The sequence below is a fragment of the Eptatretus burgeri genome, chromosome 8, assembly GCF_056783735.1.
Source record: "Eptatretus burgeri isolate ZD-2024b chromosome 8, Ebu_testis_v1, whole genome shotgun sequence".
In the NCBI taxonomy this organism is placed as follows: Eukaryota; Metazoa; Chordata; class Myxini; order Myxiniformes; family Myxinidae; genus Eptatretus; species Eptatretus burgeri.
The window spans coordinates 75,727,440-75,747,935 of NC_140968.1; the positions used below are offsets into that span (position 1 = coordinate 75,727,440).

The 20,496-nt window shown below is 44.7% G+C and overlaps 1 protein-coding gene and 1 long non-coding RNA gene across 4 annotated transcripts in view; one reads left to right on the forward strand and one right to left on the reverse strand.

Moving 5' to 3' along the window:
* The window catches only part of LOC147022081 (uncharacterized), a 101,736-nt gene that overhangs the window by 67,362 nt on the left and 13,878 nt on the right, over window positions 1-20,496 (reverse strand). For all 3 annotated transcript variants that reach the window (XM_085892669.1, XM_085892670.1, XM_085892668.1), the window contains exons 2-3: window positions 11,835-11,969; window positions 11,529-11,728 (exon numbers count right to left, since the gene is read on the reverse strand). In XM_085892669.1, coding sequence (XP_085748795.1) covers window positions 11,529-11,728; window positions 11,835-11,969 — 335 coding nt within the window. The remainder of the gene's footprint in view (window positions 1-11,528; window positions 11,729-11,834; window positions 11,970-20,496) is intronic.
* LOC147022082 (uncharacterized) overlaps window positions 1-20,496 on the forward strand; it is a 58,992-nt gene that overhangs the window by 38,006 nt on the left and 490 nt on the right. The gene's annotated exons all lie outside the window — the stretch shown is intronic.

Below are 20,496 nucleotides of genomic sequence, written 5' to 3' on the forward strand. Positions count from 1 at the left end.
TAAAATGACAAAGTGAAAACTTATTTTGAGATTTTTTTTTACATATTAATTAAAATGAAAAGGTGAAATCTTGCGTTAATAAGAATGCAACCCCTTTGCTGACACTCCAAATTTAGCTAAGGTGCATCCAATTTCCTTTGATCATCTTTGAGATGTCTCTACATCTTGATTGGAGTCCAGCTGTGGCCAAGTCAATTGATTGGACATGATTTAGAAAGAAACACACCTTTCTATACAAGGCCCCACAGTTGACAGCACATGTCAGAGTAGAAACTTTACCATGAAATCCAAGGAACTGTCTGCAGAATTCAGAGATAGAATTGTGATGAGGCATAGATCTGGAGAAGGGTATAAAACAATTTCTCGAGTGTTGAAAGTTCCCAAGAGCGCAGTGAGCTCATCATTAGGAAATGGAAAGTACAGGGTGGTACTCGCAAACACCGAGTACCGGTGGAGATTTACATTCCAACAGGACAATGACCAAGCATACAGTCAAAGCAACACTGGAATGGCTTCAGAAGAAGAACGTGAAAGTCCTTGAGTGGCCCAGCTGAAGGCCAGACTTGAATCCCATTAAGAATCTGGGGAAAGACTTGAAGATTGCTCTTCACTGATGCTCCCTATCCAACTTGACTGAGCTTGAGCAAATCTGCAAGAAAGAATGGGAGAAAATCCCCAAATCCAGATGTGCAAAGCTGACACAGACATAACCAAGACGACTCAAAGCTGTAATTGCTGCCAAAGGTGCTTCTACAAAGTACTGACTCAGGGGGCTGAATACTTATGTAAACTAGAAGGGCACGCAGTAGAGCGCATACCTCCGCCCTGTGATGCCTGATCCACGAGAACATATCTGGTCCAATACATTTTTGAGATATCGTGCTATATATTGTTTTTGAGCCCGATCTTTCAATGGTGAAGAATCACCTAAAAAAATTATAGTTGCTGGATCCAGATCTAGATCTTCACCAAAATTGAATTACTTCGTCCTCATCACACACCCAACTTGCCAACAAAATTTCATCCGGATTTGTCCACAACTTTTTGAGATATCTTGTACACAAATGGACAAACAAACAAACAGACAGAAAGGGGTGAATACATAAGCTCCTTCAGCTTTGGTCAGGTCAGGTCAGGTATGGGAGTATTCGCCAGAGCAGCATGTCGCTGCGTCCACTTTCCACCGGTACTCCAGGGGCCTCCGTCTGGCTGTCCCCCAGGCAGATGCCTGGCCCATCCCCATCTCCTTGAGATGCCGATCAACCTGCTGCAACCACGAGGCATGTGGTCAGCCCATTGGCCTCCTCCACTCAGGAGACTCCCTCGCTGAGAGAATCTGGTGAGCAGGATCAGCGTCAGGAAAATGAGCCACATGTCCATACAGCCGCAGCTGATGCTGGTGGACTATGCAGGTAACAAATCTCATTTGAGTCTCTCTCAGCAACCGCTCGTTGGATACAAGGTCCAACCAGCGATAGCCAAGGATTCTCCGAAGAGACCTGGTACCAAAGGAATTAAGTCTCCATCTCATATATTTGGTCGGAGACAAGTCTCACATTATTAGAGCAAGACTGGACGTTCCAAGGACCTGAAGACTCGGACTTTCATCCTCCAGCACAGGTGGCAGTGCCACGCCCCATTATCAAGTGAATCCATGACTCCCCAGGCCCGAACCAGACGTCTGTTGACCTCTGACTCACAGCCAGCAGAGACTTGAATATCACTGCCAAGGTAAGTGAATTTCTCGACGACCTCAACATCCTCACCACAAACAGGTACAGACAGGACAGCAGCATCCAAGATGTCATTGAAAGCCTGGATCTTAGTTTTGACCCAGAAAACCTGTAATCCAAGTGGCTCTGACTCCTCATTCAGCACCTCGAGGGCCCCCAAAAGGATATCTAAAGTTTCCGCAAAGATGACTGCATTATCTGCGAAATCAAGGTCAGAGATGTTAACATTCCCAAACGATGCACTGCAGCTCGATCTCTCCGACATCCTCCCTCGACTCCAGTCAATACAAGTGCTGAAAAGTGTGGGAGCCAGTACACACCCCTAATGAACTCCAGTAACAACTGGAAATAAGTCAGAGATGGTACCACCACATCTCACAGCACTCTCAGTACCAGAGTAGAGTTCAGACATCAGATCAATCAGTTTTGGCGGCACCCCACGAAGACCAAGAATCCTCCAGAGGGCATCCCGATTCACTGAATCAAACGCTTTACAGAGATCAACATAGGCTGCAAGCAGCCCCTGCCGAAACTCTCGTCTGCGTTCGGTGAGGACCCGAAGAGCAAGGATACGGTCAACGGTCAATCGTTGACCTCTTTGGTGTAAAGCCTGACTGCTCTGGACACTGGTGCTCAAGCAGATGGTGGCAAACCCTTTCAAGAATTATCTGAGCAAAGATCTTGCCCGGCACTGAGAGCAGCGTCACCCCCTTGGTAGTTGTTGCAGTCTTGGCGATCACCCTTCCCTTTCCAGAGGGACAACAAGGCCCCTCTTCCAGTCAGTTGGGATGATGCCTGTGTTACAGGCAGAGCACAGAACTGAATGCAACGACACGAGTGCAGCATTTCCACCAGCCTTGAGAAGTTCAGCATGGATGCCACAGATCCCTGGAGCTTTACCCCATTTCAACCGGGTCACCGCAGCCTGTGTTTCCACAAGCGTAGGTGGACCACAGTTGATTGGAGGGTCAGCAACAGGGATTGTAACACCCATGACGTCCAACTCGACAGCTGGTGGATCAGCCTGGTCCAACCGCTCAAAGTAACCGGCCCAGCGGGCCTTCACTTCGGACTCCTGTGTCATGAGCCTCCCACCCTCTGCTCTAACTGCAGTACACCAAGGGATGGGCTTGGATGAACGCAATGCGCAAATTCCCCTGTAAGCAGGATGAGAATCCCTTGACCACAGGTGATGCTCCACCCATCATAGATTCCTCGCACATAGGCCTCCTTGTCCACCCTTAGCAGAACAGGATGGTGGGATTACAGGAGAATGCTGACCAAGCCTGATTGTTCAAAGTGTTCTGTTACTTGTCAACGTTGCACCCACAAACGTTGTGTGTGACCCAATTGTCCATCTGCCTTGATAGGGGCTTGTGGGTGTGACCATATTTTGTGTGTGACCTAATTTATGTTAAAATATGTGTGACGTGATTTAGGAATGATGGGAAGGTGAAAGGAATGATGGGAAAGTGAAAAGTTTGCATTGAAGGCCATTACTCAGAACAGGAGAGAAAGAGGACAGACAATGCTGGTTTTACAATATAGACCGAGTTATATTTTTTATTAGTTTTTTTATTTTTTAGTTGTATCTGGATTGAAATATTGTGAATCTATCTACATTACATTGCATGGATAACATGTGGATTTCTATGTATATATTAAATTGAGTAGACAATACATTGTGCAAATTTCTGATTAATTTCTTTTGAAATAACACAACATATTGCAGCAAAAGACTTTAATAAATGAATTATGACCTCAGTTATGTCGCAATTTCTTCCGAAAATATTCTCCATTGAATCGCAGTTTTGTCGCACTCTCAGGGGTCCCAGGACAGATTATCATTTTTTTCTCCAATCAGTCACAATTTAGTTTCATAGGTCGCCAATCCCTCACAAAGTTGTCTTACATTTGTCGCACCTTCTGACTCACAGAAACTAAATTGAGAAGGGTTTGAGACTGGTTGGAGACAACCGCGACGACTCTGTGGCTATTTTGAGAGAAAATTTGTCGCACGAATTTTTTGAACATGTTCAAAATTCAAGCGACACCAGAGCGACGTCCTGCGACTCACACGAGGAAATTGAGAACCAGCACAAACGTTTCCAGACATTTTGGAGAATCCCGTTCGCATTTTGTCGCGAGCTGTCGCAGCCCAGTGAGATTCAGGCCTTGGGAGTGACGAATCCTTTGTCTCATAATACGCTCGTTGACCGGTGTTACCTCAATTATCATTGGAGTCAGCTATTAGACACAGCTACAGCAACTCTTTGGGAATGGTAACCATCAGAGCGACCAGACAAATATTAGGTGTAACCACCCACCATGATTTCGCCGCAATCCGGTCTCCAAACCTCAGAGAGTGCTGCAATACTGATATCATCTGAGCTCAAGCATTTGGACAACAGAGACAGGTCGTCATCCTCTCTTAGAGATAGGACGTTCCAGGCACCCACAAGAAGAGACAGCCTCAGGTTAACCCAAGGAGACCACCGTCTGGTGGACGACACCTCAGCACCACTCCGACACACTCTCCCGCAATCTGACCCGGGAATGTTACCCAGTGGTTTCCCTCCTATCATCAAAGATTGGGGGTCCCGAAGGCTTCGCCCCAATCCCGTCATCCGGTGAGCAGCCCTGCGAAGGGAAGCTGCACAGGAGGTACTCCCACAGAGTGAGTTTTCAGATTTTTTGATGCTTTTCGTAGTTTCGTGGAATGAAGGGTTTTACGGTGGCTGGAGTGCAAATCCTGCCACCAACCTCCTAATAAGAAGTAACCCAACTGCAGGAGGACGTCCACAGACACAGTTGGGCACCAGATATGGATGGCCGTTGGTTCACAAAGAGCTCCTCCACCCTTTGACAGGTTTTGTTTTTAATCCTGCTGGGTGTCCGTATCCAAACACCCTCCTCACCAAAAAACCTGGTGGGGGAGATGGTTTATTCGCCGACAACCCGACCATGGAACAGGTTAGTACAGGTTTACATGATACCTGTAGCAAGTCACAGATCTAATCTGGCCTGACCTGACTGAAACCTTTGTAGTCAGGGAGCATCATAAGTCCCATGGGATTTTTGGTATGAAAGAAAACCACTATGCTGGACTCTTCAAGTGGACCCTAATGATTAATAAAAAGCTGGTGGCACTCTGGGAAATGGTGCGGATGTGTATTTTGAACACATTTAACATTTTTTGAAGAATGACTATTTTACGCCGCTTAAAAAGTGACAATGTCACCCTGACCCCTTCCTCAATATTCCACCAATTTTGTCATATTTGGTATCAAATTGACCGGCATGAACCTCTGCATACTCATAGGTCATTTATTCGTCAATATATGAGCCATATCATGAATAAATCACACAAAAATCAAAATTATGACCATATTTCGACTTCGGTTTCACCATCCGCAGTTCACCAGAATACCTTTTTCTCAACATTCTGCTCACCAATCTGCTCATGAATAGTATCGCAACGTACCTATGTTATCACGAGTTCTTTTGATATTTTACACATATCGTTCACTTGATAATTCAACGAGATACACCTCAAAATGTAACCCTACCCCCTAATGAATCGGAAGGCTACTCTTTCCGACATCTGTAAATTTGGATGCATGATTTTGTAAACTCATGCCACAAATCCTACTGTAGATGATTAGGTTGAGGTAGTCTTCCCATATGACTATAGTAACCATGGTATCCACTAATATATAAGCATTTTCTCTCTTTCAGATGTGATGCTGCTGAAGAGCCACAAGATGATATATTCAATGCAATATGGCTGATTCTGTATAAAAACCTACTTTTATGTTTTTCACTGTTATGTTTTTAAGATGCAGCAGAACAACTGACAAGAACAGAAAGGGTCATCGGTAGTTTGTAGACACTAGATTGGAACTCCAGCATACTATCCCTCTCTTGTACCCAGTGACGGCTTGTTGCGTATTCTGCATTTGCTCATAAATGCTTCCACATTCTAATACATCACCTTGTCAACATCGAAATGGAGTCAGCCACAAAAACTGTATTTCCTCTAAAGAAAGTTGCGAGAGTAGACACTGACTATTCCTTGTGTATTATTTGCCAAACAAAAAGTGCCGCAACATTAGTTCGGAGTCCCAGTGCTTACGAGAAGATATTACTCTGTATCAGAGAGCGAGCAAATTACGGTGACAGAGACTATCCCGAAATCAGCCGGCGACTTGGAAATGTCTCCAGCCAGGACCTGCAGGAAAAATCTGCATCATGGCACAGGAAATGTCAGCAGAATACTGTTCATGCTGGAATGCTCAACAGAGCAAAAGGACACTACGAGAAAGGATTATCATCCAAAGGAATCCATGGCGAAAAATCCTCTCAGGCCTCAACTACATTTACACGCTTTCATTCAACCCCATACAAGAGTGACCTGTGTTTCTTCTGTGATCTTGGAGCAACGCGTACTAATTCACTACATCTACTCGCCACTGGAAATGCAAGTGTTTCTCTTAAGGAAGCCATTGCAAAAAGTGGAGAAGAACAGCTTCGTGTGAAGCTCAATACTTCAATAAACCCCACAGATGCGCATGCCATTGATGTTAAATACCGCAAGCGATGTTGGGCAATTCATGTAACAAATGTTTGGCGTGTCAAGAAATCATCACGAGTTCCTCAAGCCAGTATTGTAGTTGAGGTTGCAGCAGAAATTGAGTTCCTGAGCCTAGCAGAAGGCATGATGTTGGATGGAAAGATCCTCAACATGGGTGAACTACAAGACACTTTCACTGAAATAAGATCTGCTAACAACATGACCCATTCAGAATGCCCCCGCAAGGTAATCAAGCAACTGCTGCAGAACGAAATACCCAGTATAGAGTTCAACAAACCGAAGCGCATCAATGAGCCAGAACGTTGCACAATCAAAACTACCAGGGATGAAGCCATTAACCGGATGGAGGAAACAGAGATGGGGATGGAATCGGACATGAGGGTGCTATACAAAGCATCTTCAATTTTGAGGAGAGCGATACACAAGGCCGACAAATGGACATTCACTGGAAACATATCTGACTCTTCGAGCGAGCATGTTCCAGAAGAACTCTACATATTTTATGGATGGTTAATCCAGGGCCCAAACACAACATTGTCAACAGACAAGGAATACTTCGTCGTCAACAAGCATGCCGTCAGTCTGGCACAAAGTACTGTGGCGAAGTACTTGTCACCACAACAAGTTGGAAACAAGGTAACGAAGACCTTAAAAATTACACACGAGATGCCACAGCAACTGGCTACCGGAATAGCCATGAGGTAAGCCACCAGGAGCAAAAAAGTTGTAAATATGCTACATAAGTTCGGAGTGTCTGTGGAGTACAACAGATTACTCAGAATAGAAGGGCAGATAGCATCTACCGTACTTCAGAGAATGGCAATAAACGATGGCCTTTACATGCCCCCAGATGTTGTGATGGGAAGATACTTGTTCTTTGCAGTCGACAATGTCGATTTTGCGGAGGACACTACCGACGGAAAAAGAACCCTTCATGCTACAGCAATGGCGATTTACCAGAGGTGTGATCCAGGCGATGAGATTCCAAAGCTTGAACTAACTGGACCAGCCCAGATGCGTTCAATCACAGATCTACCAAGCATAACCACAAAGCTGGTGGACTGTCCAAAACCAACAGCAAAGCCTCAGAGTCCATCCTATGCATCATTCTGCATCAGAGAAGGTACCAACAAATCGGAGTATCTACCTGATGTTGCCTGGCTGATGGGACGAACCTTACGCAGGTTCGAACAGAAAGAAGACGTGTTACCACATCCGAGTAGCGAAGAACATGAGGAAGTGGTTTCAGCTACTCCTGGACAGATTCCAACGTGGTCGGCATATCATTCCTTGGTCTCTACAAAGTTGCCCCTGACAAGAGTTGGAACACCGCCACTCATAGCAGCACCCGCACATGAGTGGAATACGCTCCTGACTACTGATGCAGGCACAAGGAATCAGTACCAAAGTAGTCGGCCCAAATCACAAGACTGTGGTTTCACTGGATATGGGATTGTATAAGCCTGCGAAACAGGTCCAGATGGCCTGCAATGACATGGATCACCTGATTCTTCGCCCAGGGGAACTTCACATCGTGATGGCCCAACTCCGATGCATTGGATGCTACATTGAGGATTGAAACTTTTGTTGGACAGAGGCAGACCTATATGGACCTGGAACGGTTCGACAAATCCTTGAAGGAAAGCATGTGAAGAGAGTATTGAATGCTCACATGATCACTTTGCAGTCCTTGTTCACATTGCATCAGCAAGCATTCTTCGAGAGTGAAAGTGATCTGCTCAAGGACATCTCAGCAGCTGCTGACAATTTGGCTCTCACGTTTGTCAATCAAGATCCCGAAGAGATGAGGAAAGCCCATTCAGCTATGGTAAATATCATTGACTCAGAGCAAGTGATGGACAAAATCGATCGTTTTGACGCACAGGACAAGTCTGGACCAGACGCACTCGTACTGCAGCAGTATATGCAGATGGTCATGGACATGATCCTGTTCCTACGAGCTGTTTGAACAGGTAACTGGAAACTGCACCTCGTGGCCCTCAAGTCATTCACAAAGCACTTCTTTGCACATGACAAGCTTGTCTATGCTCACATGATTCCCCTGTATCTGGCCGACATGGAGTCTGTGAAGGAAAATGACAAAGAAGTCTACCAAGAGTTTGAGAATGGAAACTGGGTTGTAAACAAGAATCGCCATGTACCATTCTGTGCCATTGGGGCTGATCACGCCCTGGAGCATGTGAACAGAATGATGAAGGTTACCGGTGGCCTTGTCGGTATCACACTCAACAGTAGTGCTCGTACAAAGTTCTTCATCATCGCTCCAGAACAGGCAAGACTCGCTGCAGAAGCCTACGAAGTGGCTGGAGTGACGCCCAATGATAATGTACAGCATCACGCATGCTCACCTGCAGTACTGTCGAGACAAGAGAAAAACATTGAAGCATTGACATCAACAATACAAAGCTTCACTAATCCATTCACGGATCATACCAAGGAGCTCACCAACTTCGTGACGAAGGAGGTTATGCCTGATAATGTGAAGAATGACCTCATCACACAACCTAAAGTCGGCCAAGCTCTATTTGAGGCATTCGTTGCAAATCGCATCACAACGACAACAGTAAATCTATGCGCTCCAATGAAGAAATGCCAGCTGAAGACTTGGAAGACACCAGGAAAACGTCTTAAAGTGACTGCAGGTGATAAAATAGTCGAGCTGCAGGAAGACAGAAGTCTGTTCGCTCGCATGCTATTGGTATTAAAATCGAGGCCCGAAATTAACATCGCAGAAATCATAGTACAGTATGAACTTTCAGTTGTCCCAAGGTCGCTCTTTGCTGCGGATGGCACGATGCTGCACTGCCAAAACAAAAGTAGTTTGATGGCGGTTTTGAAGAAGACCGCCGAGGACACCGCCACGTCTGACGTCATCATGCCATCAGTTCAAGACAGTACAAGAACAGAGCAGGATGACGACTCGTCTCTCCTGGAAGTGGTTCTATTGGATGCCATGGTAGAACTGCAATCTCTGGACAAGCCAGACCACATCAAGAACTGCAGAGAGCTAGCAGAGCACTTTACGACATCGATCTTGCAGAAATACAAGAAAGGTGATTAAATTCACTTAGTTTTTGACCGCTATGATGCTTCCTCTTCTTTGAAGACAGCCACTCGTGATAGCTGGCAAAGCAACCAGCCCGTGGTATCCTATCACATCACAGACACTACAAACATAGCCAAGGTGTCGATGAAGCAATTACTGGCGAGTGTGAAGACAAAGATGGCATTAACTGGTTATCTTGCTGAGAAGATGTTGGAAAGAGCAAACGCCATGGGGAAGCAAATGGTCATGGCATGGGGATCACAGTGCAAAGCAACTCATACAAACATGGCATACCTCCAAAGTGACTAAGAGGAAGCAGACAGTAAGCTACTCTTGCATGCTGTCTATGCAACCAGTCGTGGTGCATCCAGTATTGCCATCTACTCCCCAGACACCGATGTCTTCATGCTAGCACTTCGGCGGTATCCAGTCTTATGCAGGAACACAACTTTTGTTACAGGGACAGGACAAAAGTGCCGCACTGTTCCCCTCCAAATGATTTACTGATCTCTGCGACCGATTCAAGTAGCAGCTTTGCCGGGACTCCATGCTCTGAGTGGAGCAGACAACACCGGAAGTTTCGCCGGAAAAGGCAAAATGGCTTTCTGGAAGGCTTTCCAACATGCCAGTGATGAGGTCATTACTGCACTTGGATCCCTGGGAACAACATCACACTTGAGTACTGACACATTGAACTCCATCGAAATGTTCATCTGCTCAGTGTATGCCCCTCAAACACCGCTCACCAAGATAGACAAGCTCAGATGGTGGATGTTTTTCTGAAACAATGCCAGTCCGAAAAACTTCCTCCAACACGTGATGCCCTCGAACAAGCCATCAGTCGTGCCCACTTCCAAGCCATCATGTGGTTCAATGACATGACACCAAACCCACAGATTCCATCACCACAAAACTAGGGCTGGAAACTTGAGGAGGCGAAATGGGTTCCAGTCATGACCACTCAACTCCCAGCACCAAAGTCTGTTATTCATTTCGTGAAATGCAACTGTTCCAAGCTGAGATGTCAAACAGCATGATGCACCTGCGTGAAAGCAGGACTCAACTGCAGAGACATGTGTGGATGTTCCAGTCTGGAAGACAACTGCGAAAACTCGCACCACTCAACCGACGACGATGAGAATGAAGTACCAGATGAACACGACAACGATGATGACAGCGACGAGCTCTTTGGATGAGAGCTGACTGCCATGGGACTTATGCATACGTATGAACTCTGGGGTAGGGTTACATTTTGAGGTATATCTCGTTGAATTATCAAGTGAATGATATGTATAAAATATCAAAAGAACTAGTGATAACATAGGTACGTTGCGATACTATTCATTAGCAGATTGGTGAGCACAATGTTGAGAAAAAGGTATTCTGGTGAACTGCGGACGGTGAAACCGAAGTCGAAATATGGTCAAAATTTTGATTTTTGTGTGATTTATTCATGATATGGCTCATATATTGACGAATAAATGACCTATGAGTATGCAGAGGTTAATGCCGGTCAATTTGATACCAAATATGACAAAATTGGTGGTATATGGAGGGGTCAGGGTGACATTATGTCACTTTTTAAGTGGCGTAAGATAGTCATTCTTCAAAAAATGTTAAATGTGTTCAAAATACACGTCCGCACCATTTCCCAGAGTGCCACCAAGCTTTTTATTAATCATTACGGTTCACTTGAAGAGTCTAGCATGGTGGTTTGCTTTCATACCAAAAATCCCACGGGACTTTATTTTGTGCAAGATGCTGCCTGACTATTGGTGGTGGAAGTAATTACAAATTTCAGCTTTTCACTTTTAATCAATTTGTAAAAAAATTCAAAAAACATGCTTTCACTTTGTCATTATGGGGTATTTTGTGTAGATCAGTGACAAAATGTCTTTATATTTAATCAATTTTCAATTCAGGTTGTAACACTACAAAATGTGACAAAAGTTGAGGGAGGGGTGTGAATACTTTCTGAAGGCATTGTATGACTTCCTGTTCAAACAGCCCCACAATCCTGTCCTCTATCTTTTATAATGAATCACGGCTTCCATGACATTATTGATCCAACTCATGTACAATATTAAAAAAGCACCAATGATCCATAATAAAATAAAAATAATAATTAAAGGACCTTTGTGAAAGTCAGCACAGGGTCTGCATGGGGCAAAGACCCGGGTGGGTGTGGCACCGTCGCAGCCATGACAGTGCACAACATGGCAGGTACAGAGGAGAGGTCATCACCATGATCACTCTGACAATGTTGCCTTGTGTGTTGGGTCTGTTTCACTTGTGGTCCTGACAATATGGTTGTGGTGGCTGTACCATAAACATCTGTTGGTAAAAAAGAACGTGATAATATAATATTCCGTTTTTTGTTTTTTTTTAAGATTACAATGTGAAGAACTAGGAACAAAAGGTGTGTTGTGATCATTCCTACCAAGATCTCCACCATTAGGCAAGCATGATGCAACAGCACGTGGGCTTTGATCAGATGGCAATGTTGAGCAAAGAAATGGAAGATTACAGTTTTTTCTCTCTCCATTCCATGTCACTGCCTGAATGGACTCCAGCACTGCAAAGAGAAAACATCTTCATTCGATGACCATAAACCTTCAGTCATGGTGCAACATTTGTGCACATTTCTGCATCTCTCAACATCATTGCGTCCAAATTACTATTTATATTCACCTGTACAACTCTTTATGAGAAAGGCCCCAAATGCCGTTAACACAATTGCTCGTGTTCAGCACCTCACATTCTTTGCAACTTCTTCTTTCCAGGTCACTAATGTCCTCACCTACACCCACACCATTTGATGAGCGGTAATGCTTTCTGAGATGCTCCTGGATCACTAGTGGCGAAGGAGAGCATGAAATTGTTATATTAATATGGTCTCCATCTCCAATCTGTTGCTCTTTGTCCATCTTACCTGCCAATCAGCAACAGAAATGTCAGCATCAAATGTGCTCGACAACATCCACCAAAGGATGCGGACCTTTAGTTTGGCACAAAACATTGATTTTTGAAATAGCTGGGCATTGGGCAAGTGGTAAATCAGCGATGCATGGAAATGTCATTCGACATTTAATTCCAGTGATACTTATTTTCTTGCCCTTCTTCGAAAGAGGGCAGCTGTGAACTTTTGGTCTAGCTGTGAACTGTGAACTCTTTTTAATGGTCTTTGTCTGCACAGTGCATGTTTTTTCCAATTACACCTGCCTTTTCTGTCTCTCCTTTGTTGCACTTCTGCTTCGTTTTTCTCATAATGTGTCAACAAAGAGTGACATACCTCCCCCTTGCTAAGTTGAAGAGAGAGAAAAAAAAACCAATGCATTGAATGATTGTCCCAGCATTCCATTCAGATCTCTCAATGACTAATCAAAATTTTAATGAGGAACAGAAGTGAGTGACTAGAACTTATTATTTAATGCTCGGCTGGCAAGTGACCCAAAAAATGTGTTTGACCTGCTTTGTTGCTGAAAACCCACGGACCCGTTTTAGTGTGGTCAAAACCCATATGGGACGGAAAGTATGAACAATTTCAAAAAAAAGCAAGGTTTCACTTCCATTCCATTCGCCAGGATTCACAAACAGAATGAGATTATCTGTAGTGACCACAGACTTGTAGCCGATATCAAAGGTAGTAATAGTTTATTGGATGTGTGAAGTCGTGAGCTTTACTCAACCACAGGCCATGTCTCTACCCTCAAAGTGTATCCACTCTCACATCAACCATAATGCCGTCACCCCAAATCAATCGGAATAGGCATTCCAATTTACTCAACTTCCTACTGTGATATTTATCGGAACTTTCGAGTATTTTGAATGGTAGGATTTGATTTGGGTCGTTTTCATTCATATAAAGATCGGGTATACACAAATTACCATTACAAATTTCAAACCGAAATAAATAAAAAACACAGCAGACCCACGGAACATCCGCACAATGTAAAATATCAACCTTTTCTCTCCCACCCCTCCCTGCCCCACCCAACTCCAAGTCCCCCCCTGCCCCTCCTTGTGAGGAAGTCTGAATGGACTTAATATTACAGGCTTTAATTTCACTTAAAACTCATTTCTGTCTAAAAACATTAATTTTCTTCCTGTCTTTTTGCATCCGAAACTTACACCATCTTGGCGACTATTGAAAATGAAATCACATGTTGAATTAGAGTTAAGATAAAGCCGTGAGAGTGTAAGAAAGTATGAGCCTTACAAAATAGGCGAAACAGAGCAAACAAAATGGCGGCGATGCGATTTTGAAGCCCCTCCCTAAATGAGGGAAGCCCCACCGTGAACTGGGAAGCTCCTCCCAAAATGGACAGACAGACCGATGGAGTTTATAGATACAGAGTGGCCATAAAGTCTGGAAACATAGAAAATATTATGTCATTCTGTTACAGTTTGAAGATGTCCTTGATGAAAGACGAACGCATTGAGGTGATACTGCTGAATAGATTGATTACTTCTTCTGGGGTATGCTGAAGGGGCTGGTTTATTCAGTGAAAATCAGACACGAATCATCTGAGGCAACACATCATGGATGTATATGTGGGGATTGATGGAAATGCTACATTAATGCACAGCGTTCATTGCAATTTTGCACAGCGCATTGAACTGTGCATTTCTCATGAGGGAAAACACATTGAACATGTCATTGAACATACATATCGTTACGAATCTGGCAGCCATGAACACACAACATTCAGGTCCCCTAAGCTTAGTTATCCCGATAAGTATGTGTTTATAGATAGGGTCCCCTACCTGTGTCTAACGGGAATTACATCTGTGCGCTGTAGAGTTTCGTTGACAACAAATCTCCTTCACTTCACTTCACTTCACACACCGACGCCATTGCCTACGTGCATTTGGCCACATACGTGGGCGGAGATTTCCATCGCCTCAGACCGGGACTCCGCCCAGGAAGGCAGGGGCGTGCCCCTTGTCCAATCACGCCACAGAAGGCGACTTTCCCACGACACGCCAGCCAATGAAGGTTGAGATGGCCACAGAGAGCGGCTTTCCCACGACACCCCACCAATGAGGGTGGAGATCGCCTCAGATGGCGATTCTCTCACCCCGGAGGAAAAAGGGATATAAAGGAACGCCAGGCTGGGAGCGTTGGTCGTCATCGTCGGTGTGGTCGTGGTCGTGGTCATCGTGGTAGTCGTCATCATCGTCTTGGGGGTCGCGGGTCTTGATGCTGGCTGGTTTGTCTGGTCCTGAGTCATCGTCATCTCTGATCTTCTCCTTGGTCTTGGTCGATTGGTGTGTGGCCGGTTGGAGAGCGCGGTACCTGGTGCTTGGAGTGGCATCGTGTTGCGGGTTCGAGTCGCGCCGAGCCGGATCGCCGAAGACCACACGAGGTGGACAGGTCCAAGCACAGGCTCTGGTCTCCAGCTCACCTTCCCTCAAGCTGGAAGCCTTCAATAAAGACCCGACGGGGTCCATGTGTGTGTGTGTCTGTGTGTGTCTGTGTGTGTCTGTGTGTGTCTGTGTGTGTCTGTGTGTGTCTGTGTGTGTCTGTGTGTGTCTGTGTGTGTCGGCCCGTCTTTAAGTAGCAACTGTATAAGTGCTTGTGTGTAAATTTGCATTTCTTAGAGTCGTGATAGCTCTACTCTTTGTGTGTTCCCTTCCCCCTATTGTAAAATAAATACCCCGAGTGTTGAATGTACCAGCTCGTTTCTGTGTTTCTATCATTGGTTTGCTGCGTTGCGAACGGGAACTAGGAGGCCTCATTGCTGCCGAAATCGTGCAATCGGCCTGGCAGGATTCTGGGACTCTCCGCTAGGGGTACGGCTCGGATCCAGCTCGGTAATGGCCCGGATCACGCAGATCCTGCCGAGGGTGAATTTCCCCGGTAGTTTGGATGACGTGGGTATTTAGGTAAATTGAAATTGGCAATCGACCCTATCCCACACGGTCGACCTATTGGCGATCTTCGGTCCAATAAGGGACCCGTCGGCTCCGGAGTTATCCGGAGTGATGACCTATAAATTCCGGGTGTTCGGTGGAGCCGACACTATTGCTCCATCTAGCGGTCGTGCTCGCCTCCGAGACCCGGCCCCACAACAATATCATGTATTGCAATGTAATGTCAACAAACCATTTATAATGTATATTCACCCATTTCCAGACTTTATGGCCACCCTGCACGTACAAGCGCACACACACACACACACACACACACACACACACACACACACACACACACACACACACACACACACACACACACACGCACGCACGCACGCACACACACACACACACACACACACACACACACACACACACACACACACACGCGCGCACACACACACGAAGATAGGTTATGACCGTTTTTACAGCCATTTTTCCCTGCTGTGCAGGGGTTTGGCTTTTTTTTCTTGAGGCAATGTTTTATGGCCGGATGCCCTTCCTGACGCCAACCCTGGTCGCCTCTTACGACACACAGGGATATGGTACACCTATTCTAACCGGGGCATACACCGGGCCCAGTACACTGGTACTCATTTCGCCGACCGCGGAAGGATGACAGGCTGAGTCAACCCCCTGGTGTTAATTCAGCAGCCAACGGGGCTTGAACTCAGGACCCTGGGATCCCAAGCCGCCACCGTAACCACTAAGCCAACACCAGGCTTACACGAAGATAGGTTATGGATGAATGAAATTGGATACAATGATGCAGTTTGAAGCAAAAACTAGAACAGCACTCTTTGACATCACCATATATCCCTTCGCATACATTAGTACATCATTATACATACTTGGACCGCGTTTTATTTCAATCCCTGAATGCAGAATTAAAAATTAAATCATTCTGGCTGCCATACCGTGCATCCGATCAGGTTGACATTTAAAACATCTTCCCATCACTGCTGGATCAAAATTGTGAAGTTTCGCGGCAATCAATGAAGCGGTTCAAGACATATAATTTTTTTAAGATTCTTGTTCAATCCAATATGGCTGTCAGACCATGTGACCTATTAATTATTCATAAACACCCTGGTATCCCCAAGGCTTGGAGAACATGCGTGTGAAGTTTCCTCTCGATCTGTCAAGCCATTCTAGAGAAGATTTTTAAAGGTTTATTCTTCAAAAAAAATTATAGCTGCCAAACCATGTCACCTATGACATCATATGTCGATAACCTTTTGTTCCGCATGGATAGGCGATCATAACTGTAAAGTTTCACCCCGATCTGCCATTTTGGATCTGCCCGATTTCAGCCATTTTGGAGAAGAAGATTTTTGAAGGATTTGACGTAAAAAGAAAAAAAATAGCTGCCGAACTACGTGACCAATAACATCATCAAACACACACACACACACACACACACACACACACACACACACACACACACACACACACACACACACACACACACACACACACACACACACACACACACACATTAACCCGAGATGACCTTCAAGATTTTTCATACTGATCGGATAAAGCGTTTGACGTATGCATTTATGTCATAATGAATCCACCAATGACATCATCAAAAAAAAAAAATCACAATTGTTTCCCATGGGGAGTAGTTGACATGTGCCAAGTTTCAATTTTTTCCATGGAGTGGTTTTGGAGATACAGAGGTCCAAAGTTTTTCCTTTTTTCCAACATGACTGCCACATGACGGACGTGACCTATGACATCATAATTATCATATAAACATTCTACTTGAGTCATCACACCTATGGTGAAAAATTTGTGTCCATCAGATAAGTGGTTGCAAAGAATACAGAGAAAATTATCACGGACGGACGGACAACCCGAAAACATAATGTCTCTGGCAACTTTGTCAGTGGAGGCATAAGAATATTTCTTAAAAGTTTTATTGCTAAGATGCATCAAGGTCATCATTTTGTGTCCTATAAACTAGGCAACACTGCACTTTCTTGTGGGGCCGCCATTTGCAGGATATGGGATGTCACATTCACAAACGACAACTGGAACTCCCAAAAAAAGTCAATCAAGCTCCGAGTCCGAGTCTGGGAGATTGGTGGTTCGAACCCCATTGAAAGGAAGTCATTTCAAACACCTTAAATATGGTACATGCTGCTTCCATGCTTGGCACTCAGCATTTTAGAAGGACAGAGCACGGACGCAACCATAGTGACAACAATAGTGCCGACTTTGATGGACCTATGGCCTCCTCCTGCATCAAAGTTCCTTGTAAAGGAACATTACTAATAATATCGTGTCACCATAATCACCGAGTTTGAAGTTGTCTTACTTGGAACGTCTTTATCATTACTCATCAATAAACTATCTCAGTATTCTGGTGTATTTTGTGTCACTGACACTCTCTCGAATAGCATTTTTTACCAGGTTTGGTAAATAAATAAATAAATAAATAAAATAAAAACATCTTTCGAGTCCGACTACATCACTTTTCGTCGCCTCAAACTTGTCACGACTGTCAATTATTCCCACCTTCCTCTGCCAGGCTGAACAGTTCAGTAGTTCACGTTTTGTATCCCACCGATAGGCCGGATCTGAAACAAAAATTGAATTGGCTTGTTGTTGTCACCTGTCCAACTCTTTCACCAAGTTTTGTCATAATCTGTCCACAACTTTTGGAAATACCACACCATATATATTTTTTTTGGGGGGGGGGCACCATTTCTCAAGAGTGAAGAATCATTTTTAAAAATAAAAAAATTCCTATCCACCTCAGTGTCACCATTGCCATCTCTCTCGGGACAGTGTCGTCGGCATTCTCCAAGTCCAAAAATCCCAATGCCATCTCACCTTGCACCTCCTTCCTCTTCTCCACCAGCTGTCTCAGTATGAACATCCCATCTATCGTAACCCATCCACTCTTTCAAAACCCCTTCTGCTCTTCTCCGATCTCCATGTCCACCCTCTTCCTTATCCTCACATCGAGAATTCTCTCTCGCACCAAAAATGACACGACTTAGGAGTGTAATGCCCCTGTACTTTGCCAGATCTTGAACATTGTCCTTCCCCTTCCCTATCAGCACAATTATCCCTGTCCTCCACTCCTCTGGAATTGAATCCTCTCACATATAGATGTTCAACAGCCTCTTCATCCAACTGACTCTGCCTTCTTATGTTGCAATTATCATCTCTGTACACATCTCATAAATGCTGGGTGCTCTTCCCTTCTTCATCCTTTTCAATGCCATCCGCACTTCCTCCTCTATGATCTCCACCAACTCCACTTTCCACTCTACATAACATGGTAGCTCCAGCTCGCAGTCGCTTCCTTCCCTGATGAACAGCTCTTTGAAATACCATTCCCACACCTTCAGTACTGCCCCCTTCTCTGTCACTAGCCACCCGCCATCATCCATCACTACCCCCCTTCATATCATTACCAACCTCATACCTGTCACAAGCCAATTTATATACATCTTCCTCCCACCATCCTCTTCCAACTTGTTGTACACCTCTTCCATATTATTCCTCACCTTAAACACAGCTCTCCTTGTTGCCTTCTTCTTTTGCCCACACAGGTATAGCAACCCTGCATCTGGCTGCCTCCCCCTATCCTATTCCAAGCCTCCTTATTTTCATCAACTGCCTTCACCACCTCCTCCATCCATCATATCTGGTTTCTATCCCTCGACGATGCACCCTTTCCTGACATCCTTTCACACAAAACTTCTGCAATTCCACAAAATGCCTCTCTGTACTTCTTACACTCCACCACCAAACCTTCTGCTTATTCGCTAAGTTGGTCATACCTAGCTCTCAACCTCTCCTTGTACTCAATGATGACATTTCTCCAAATTACCTTCCTCCTTTTCTCCTTCGAAAACAGAAACACCACAGGCTTGTGCGAGGTGGTAGGTAACATGCTCCCCCAGCACTGCCTTGCAATCTTTAACCCTCGACAGCTGTCGCTTCCTTACCACCACCAAATCCAGTTCTGTTCTATGATGTCCACTCCTATACATAGAGATAATCTTGTGGCTTTTCCCACTTTTGAAAGAATGAACCAGCTATGGCTATCCCATTCCTAACCACCAGCTCCACTCTCCTAAATACATTAAATTTGTGCTTATATGTGACTGTGCCGAATACATTAAACGTCCACAGATGTTTAATTAATCGATGTGACTGTACGACATTCTAATGAATTAATCCATCATGAAATAACAGGCAAAAACTAGAGAATTCCACAAACTGGGTGGTTTCTACGGGTGATTAAAGTGTTCTCTGAAAGTTTATACTCATCACCATTTATTAGTTCTTCAACAAAACACCAATTTAGATTGATTAAAAAGACTCATTTACAAATATGAAAGCGTGATGTTACCATGGCTGGTCCCAACCCAGGAGTGATGTGCACACCCATATATTTCCGGCTGGTATAAACCACACACGATGATGCAACATGTCCTGACGGAGAGGTCTACATGTCGCACACATCACTCTGCCTCTTCTATTATATCATTAAACTGAAACATTGAGACTGCAAACAAGGTCAGCGATGCCTCTTTAGACATATAGCATGCCTTTGACAGTCTGGCATTTAACCATGCTTGTTCTCCACATGTCATATTCAAGGACTTATTCACTTGTGGCTCACATATGTGCACCAAATTCATCGGCAACATACAGCTGCTCATGGAATTTCTCATTGAAAACCAATACAAGACTGGGTAATTTTGCCGAGAAAAGGATTTGACACCCCAAAACTTTTTACAGCACCAAAGGTGCCGATCGTGTGCTGCCTTTTTGGCTGCTGGTTGCATCATTACTTGGATGCGCGGTTATGCCGCTGATGCAGTGCCCCTATTACCAATACACTGGTGCTCATTTTGCTGACCTATGAAGCATGACAGGTTGAGTCAACCCACTGGTGGTTGTTCAGCGGAAAACGGGGCTCAAACTCAGGACCCCAGGATCTCAAGCCACCACCCGAATAGCTAAGCCAACACCAGGCAGCACCAAAGTTAAGGTTCAATGAATGATTTCCCTCTGTGAGGCAGGACTTCCACACACTTCTGGATGTTATGGAATCCACAGAAGTTTTGCTTTCACAATTTTGCTGACCTCTCAGGAAGTGAGGCAGAAGGCCTGTCTCAACTATCTATAATGCAGCTTCACTGATTTATTTA